This window comes from Palaemon carinicauda, chromosome 2 (assembly GCF_036898095.1).
Source record: "Palaemon carinicauda isolate YSFRI2023 chromosome 2, ASM3689809v2, whole genome shotgun sequence".
Lineage (NCBI taxonomy): Eukaryota > Metazoa > Arthropoda > Malacostraca > Decapoda > Palaemonidae > Palaemon > Palaemon carinicauda.
The window spans coordinates 197,391,193-197,398,423 of NC_090726.1; the positions used below are offsets into that span (position 1 = coordinate 197,391,193).

The window sequence follows — 7,231 nt, forward strand, 5'->3', positions numbered from 1 at the left end:
AGCCATTAGATTTTTAACGAGGGTTTACTACCCTCTCGCTAGTATTAAGTTAATACTGTCACGTCCCCATACGCTTACGAAGTGGTATTGGGATCGTCCTAACCTAGATTTCCATCTAAAGGACTCCAGGTCAACTTCCTAGGACGAGTCACACTTCACTCCTTCACACACTAGCTTATGTAGGCTGCGGTCCTTGCAGAGCAAGGCACTTGCGAGGTGCAGGGACCCCTTATCTTGAGTTTTACACACTCAGATACTGAGTCCCCAGGCAAAAGCCAAAGCCAGTACGGCTGGGGCTTACCACCCTACCTAAGGGTTAAGTCACCCTAATTAAATAGCGTGATTTGTATTTCGGTTACGGAACAAATGACAAATTCGTAGATAATTTGTATTTTTCCTAACCATACAAACCTTAGCTATTTAATCAAACTTGCCCGCCAGCCCTGTACCCCGGGAAGTCCTACCTCTAAGCAAAGTGAGCTATTCACCGGTGTGTGAGGGGGAAGGGGTAGCTAGCTACCCCTCCCTACCATCTCGCTAACTAGCGAGAGGGTAGTAAACCCTCGTTAAAAATCTAATGGCTCGTCGTTTCAGCTACCCCGAAAGTAATGCCTTAATTAAATAGCTAAGGTTTGTATGGTTAGGAAAAATTCAAATTATCTACGAATTTGTCATATTTTTTTCCGAAATTTATCCTGAAGTCATGTATTTTCTTTGAAATTTATCCTGAATTTATATATTTTCTTCTAAATTTATCCTGAATTCATATATTTTCTTCTGAATTTATCCTGAATTCCTTTATTTTCTTAGAAATTTATCCTGAATTCATATATTTTCTTCTAAATTTATCCTGAATTCATTTATTTTCTTCTGAATTTATCCTGAATTCATTTATTTTTTTAAAAATTTATCCTGATTTCATATATTTTCTTCTAAATTTATCCTTAATTTTTGTATTTTTTTCTGAGTTTATCCTGAATTCATATATTTTCTTCTAAATTTATCCTGAATTTGTATATATTCTTCTAATTTTTTATCGTTATGAGGATCTTTTACACAATAGTTTTACTCCAGGCATTTTAGATAGTCTTTATAATCAGCGTGAAACTATCGTTTTGATTGTTAATTATTTGAAGACGAAATGGCACTAAATAACCTTTTAAGGATTTAGTCCGTAAATCTTTCAATCCATTTATATTAAATAAATCTTGAGTCCACAAAAACATCGTGAAATAATGCGAGTTTCTTTCATTACAGGAACATTTGCCGCAACTACTCTGTTGATTCACATTCTATACAAGAAGCATACTTTAGAATCCTGGTATACGGCAGAAAACCTCGTCCAGATTCGTCTCCTGGGATTCCTTGGAATGCTTGCGGGCTTGGGAGGTGTCGCTGCATATCTTAGCATTGCTGTTTCTCATCACGAAGGTAACACATCTTCGTTTTTAAGCATGCGTTCAAACTACCGTACAAATTTGGTCAATGCTGTTTTGGTATGCGATCCCATTTATGGTGTGATCTCAGAAATTATTCTCTTGTTTTGGTATGTGATCTCGATATTTTTGATAGGTAAAAAAACAAGAATAATAGAAGACCTAATGGTTCTTGCTTTGCGAAAAAAAAAAAATCAAGCTCGGTGTGTACTGGCTAGCGGTAATGTTGAGCTGTGCACTCTAACATCAGTGATTGATTATTATATCTTAAATAATTATTCCCGATATATATTTTTTTAGAAAATCTAATGGTTCTTGCTTCGCCGTGAAGTGAAGTGAGATCGCATACCAAAGCAAAAGCACGACTTTGAGATCGCATAATAAACCAGCACCATTTGGTCATTTAGATCTTGGTGCCGTTTGGCTTACTTAGGTATAAGAATTGACACAGTAATTTATGGGTGATTTAAAACTTGTTCATATTTCATTCCTAAAATGTTTCATATTTAGTTGTTTATTTCTATATTTTGGCTATTCTGTAATGAGTACTTGACCATTTGGGATAAAACTGAGGAACTTGAGATTATATGGAATGATGGAAATCAAGTCAACCTTTAGAGTATGACTTGCAATGTTGATGGGACATTTTGAAATGTCATGATTTTCCCCTATTTTTCGATGTCCTACAGTGTACTTTACTTACTAAGACTTTGAAAATACAGTACACTGTTCTATATATTTGAAGTTCATATTGGTAGATGTGGTAAATGGTGATGTTTGGGCAGAATTGTTGCTAATGCTTGAATGCAAATCTGTTTTAATAAAGGCAAAGGCAGATAGAGTGCATAACTTTAGTTTGTACAATCTGATTGGTTTTAAGAAATGAAGAGTAAGATTTTTATTTGGCTTTAAAACTCTTCTCGGAAGAAGTTATTGAACGTATTTAAAGTTTGCTGTACGTCACCGTACTCTACAATACGAGTGACATCATGTTATTTGTAAAGTTTGCTGTACGTCACCGTACTCTACAATACAAGTGACATCATGTTATTTGTAAAGTTTGCTGTACGTCACCGTACTCTACAGTACGAGTGACATCATATTATATTGGAAGAAAAACTGCTACAGCTCCGAAGGTAAGTTAATAACTAATTGTTAAGTAATAAACATGTTTTTAAGTCATAAGAATAGTGAGCATGAAGAGTAGATTATACAGTAATTCTTTTGGTATGTATTTCCAGAAATGCCTTCCATCAAAAACATTGGAACAAACCATTACTTCATGCTAATTTGGGCGGCATTGACCCTGAAGTGGGGGGCGTCCCTCTTCGCCTTCTCCCACATCTACCGTAAACGACTCTTGGAAGAATACCACCCACTTCTGTCATAATTATTAACTTTAATTCATCTTCATTAGGGTCACGGCAATGAAATCCCTTCAATAAATATACACTTATTACTTATAGGTACGAGTAATAAGGTATTTCACGTGGATAACAGATGCTAGCGACTCTTGACACAAAGCTTTCTCACTCCAATAATTATGTAGTGTTGTGATTATTCTGATAGTAACATATCCATTTATGGAAAGTCATAATCTTTTTTACTTATCAAAAGATTATGAAAGTAGATTACACTTTTCGTCTGAATTTACAGTACATTTCACTTTATATTCAACTTGGCTTTGATAAGTGTAAGAGTTACATTATAAGCTGAATGAATGAGTTATACAGAATTTACCAATAATTATTTTACATGTAATCTACTGTAGTTGAGCTACCACTAAGCAATTCTATGAGTTAATTAAGTAAACAGTAATTTTAATGGTATCGTTTGATATGGGCGTGAGTTCGTAAAAATCTCTTGATTCTCAGTAGGTATTTTATACCTTTACAAGAGAAATTTTTTTTTTTGTTCATTATTATGCAAAGATTCATTATATTTTTGTCACCATTTACTAGAGGCTCCTTTGTAATTATGCAAGCATATTAATGGTATACATATATAATGTCAGGTTACATTCTGTCTATTCCTTCTTCCCAATGTTTTGTCTCATTTATTATTATTACTAGCTAAGCTACAACCCTAGTTGGAAAAGCAAGATGATATAAGCCTAAGGGCTGCAACAGGGAGAAATAGCCCTGTGAGGAAAGGAAACTAGGAAATAAATAAACAATATGAGGAGTAATGAAAAACCAAAATAAAACATCTCAAATACAGCAACATCAACAACACATATTTCTTATATAAACTATAAAAAACTAATTTCAGCCTCCTTTTCAAACAAAATTATTTTAAGGTTAGCCATGTAAAATTTCTCTTGTTTGAGGGTACACTTGGGCACATTTTTCTATCTTATTTCTCTTCCTCTGGCTTTTTTTAAGTTTTTATAGTCTATAAATGGAATATCTATTTAAATGTTACTGTTCTTGATATTTTTTATTGTCTCATTATTTCTCTTGTAGTTTATTTTCTTATTTCCTTTCCTCACTGAGCTATTTTCCCTATTGGAGCTCTTGGGCTTATAGCATCCTGCTTTTCCAACTAGGGTTGTAGCTTAGCAAGTAATAATAATAATAGGATTGAATGATCTGCTTAAACTACACAGGGGAATTGCATTACAGTAATATAAAGTGCTGAACTTTTTTTCTACGGTCATATTTGTACCTTAGATTCAATTGCTGCCTGTATATCCCTAGATACATAACTTCTTTCATTTTACATTCTCTAATATCCATTTTAAACAGATAAAAGATCAGGTACTACGGTCTAGCCTTACAAAAGTCGAGGAATGTGACCTGTTCTGTCTAAACTGTTGTATAATAACAGTAATAATTGTAGCATATTTGAGTCATCACTGAAACACACTTTGTCATATGGAATCTAACTCGTTTTTTTACTCTTAAAATAGTTTGGCCTTTTTTACTCTTAAAAGTTTGGCCTTTTTTACTCTTAAAACAGTTTGGCCTTGGTCATAAGCTGCTATCTTAGAAGCAAATCAAAATTTATAATGCAAATAAATTAGGAGATTAAAAAGTGGTGCTACCAATTAATGTATATAGTCTTATACTGTACCGTACAATATATAATGAATTTTATGCAGTAGTTGTGTTAGAATTTAGAAATTAATATCTTTTTTATAATACAAACTTTTGCCATCTCATTAGGTTAAATCCCTCTTCTCTTGTTCGTGTGACATGGGGTCTTCAGTCTCGTCCTTATTATCGATAATAGCCTATAGTGTAGCAATGTGGGGTATACTGTAATCAGGATATGCAAGGTCCCATCTACCATTGCTGCTTTACTTCATGCCTTATATTTTTCATCTATTCGCGTTGGTCACTTCATACTTAGCTATCAAACTTCTTTGCCTCGCTCCACTTTTTACCATCAATTAAAGAACAAATCCTTCAGGTTAAACCTCATGGGACTAGAAATGTCTGTATGTTCATGTTATACTAAGGTAGATAATCTTACAATAATATTATTGTATCTGTTTATATTACTCTAGGGGAAGGTGGCCAGATATAGGCAAATGTTTGTGTTCTGTGAAACACAATTATCGTAGGTTTTAAAGGTTCATTTCCTCTACTTAAAGTCAGATATCTGCTTGAGTAGGAAGGCAATAAGAGTGGTCTAATCCTGTTAGAATGATCTTAGTAAGAGGAAAAAATGCCCCTGAATTGTGTATTTTAGCATCAGCTTGAGGATGTAAGCTTTTCTTAGTGGGTCTCAATCATCTGTTTGTCAAACCCATTAAGCTATTCAGTTGGTCCTAAACAAAACTGATGGATGTGAGATTGATATAGGAACAAGAGTAAGGGTTTGAACACCCACTTTAGTGATTTGATGATGATTGCAAGTCCTCTCAGGCTATTAAGGCAACTCATAAAACATACCCGAGTTTCTGTCTATCTCATAAACAATTCGTTGCTTAGGTAGCTTATTGGAAACGTCCTTGCTTGGCAATCTGCTGGACTGGGGTTCAAGACGAGCTTAAGCTCAATAGTTTCCTGTAGTTTCTTGGGTGTTTAGGGGAAATATCAGCATCCATTGCCTGGCCCTCCCTGATCCTAGCTTGGGTGGAGGTGGGTCTTATCCACTGATCATATTTATATATGGTCAGTCTTTATGGCATTGTCACTGTCCCTTACCTCTGCCATTCACGAGTGACCTTTAAAACCTTTAAAACATTGTATAATGTTCATTCAATATTTACTTTATGGAGTCAATATACAAAATTGAATTTATGCAATGACACTATAAGTTTGCAGTTGAATCATAAATTTTCTGTTGCAGTTTATTAAAACTTTGCACTTCCCAAGCAATAAAGGTAGCAATATTCTCTCACTAGTAGTGGTGGAGGTATTTCAGCAAGAATAAAAACTGCTTTCAAATAATGGGGAAAAAAGACAAATATTATAAAAATGAGAAAGAGAAAAAGGGGAATTTATTTATTATTTTATTCTTCATTGCATTTCATTCGTTATAATTGTAAAAATATTCCTAAAGTCCTGATATTTTTTCAATATTTTCCCCCATTCACTCTTTTATCATTCATTCTTATTTCCTCTTGATTTCGCAGAATTTTCTGTGAGTTTACTTACGAGAATAGTAGTGAATGGAAACTTTTGATCCCTGACTTGGGAAGAAGGTGTCTGAGGTGGCTGTATTAAGAAACCTTTTATTCTAGTTTAGGCTAAATGCTATAAGCAATGGAGGATTTTTGATAAGATGTGTGGAAACTGGCAGGAAGGACCAGCTATCAAGTACAGTTGTTTTAAGGCTGGTTTCCACGAGGATAGTTCACTAGCGGCAAGTAAACTTTCCAGGATAGTAAGCGTTTGCACGAGGACACTTTGCCTTTGCACAGGATAATTTGCTGACGCCAGTAAACTATCCCTGTGTAAAGCGGCCTTTAGATATGGAAATAGGCCAGATATTGCGTGTTAGTTATAATGTGGAATGTCATGTTCAGCTTTTACCAAATGATGGAGCTGGATTAGATGTAACAGAGGCTGGAGAAAGATAGGATATCTTCTCCCTCAAAGTCTTGACAATGGGATCTTGGAATTATGAGAGAGAAGTTAGACAAAGCACAAAAGAAGAGCCAGAGGGAAAGTTAAAGGAAAAGAGGTAAATATATAGAGATTACCACATTCAGTGAGAATTTATCAGCAATCATTCCTATTGAATCTTAGATCAAATTTAAGTCATGTTACATATGAAGGATGTCTTATATCAAAATTTATACCGTAGGTTAAGTCAAGAGGTGACTTAAACGTATTGTATGCAACCTTATACGTTCTATCCCCAACTATTGGCTTATATTCCCTTTTATGATTTTAGATTTAAAAGAATTTCAAAAGTAAGAAATGTTGAATTTCAAATGTAAAGTGAATTGTTATTCGTGAATTGAAGTAGTACTGAGTAATAATATTGCATATTTGATAAATCAGAGTTTACAAAGACAGAATGAAAGGTAGTGTATGGTCGAAAGAAGGCTAGCATAATTATACTGAAATTTAGAACAATGCATGTAAAAGCCAAATATATAAGTTAAAATGACATAATACTGGATGTATGGTAATGGAAAACAATGGAAGAAAATGATGGCAGGAGATTCATCTAATTTTGGACTCTACCACTCATTAATTTTGTTTTTGGTGGGGGGATTGTTGGAGGGAGAGCTGCCCTTCAAGTTAATGAAGCAAATATATGGTTAATGTTAAGGAATTAATTATTATTTTCATGGTAACACTATAATGTTGGTTGGAGGCAGTACTGAAATTTCA

General features: G+C 34.2%; 1 protein-coding gene across 1 annotated transcript in view; it reads left to right on the forward strand.

The window, feature by feature from the left end:
- The window catches only part of LOC137629469 (heme transporter hrg1-A-like), a 44,660-nt gene extending 38,655 nt beyond the window's left edge, over nt 1-6,005 (forward strand). The window contains exons 3-4 of the mRNA XM_068360784.1: nt 1,258-1,431; nt 2,678-6,005. Of these exons, the coding sequence (XP_068216885.1) occupies nt 1,258-1,431; nt 2,678-2,826 (323 nt within the window). The 3' untranslated portion in view covers nt 2,827-6,005. The remainder of the gene's footprint in view (nt 1-1,257; nt 1,432-2,677) is intronic.
- Nucleotides 6,006-7,231: the final 1,226 nt, after the last annotated feature.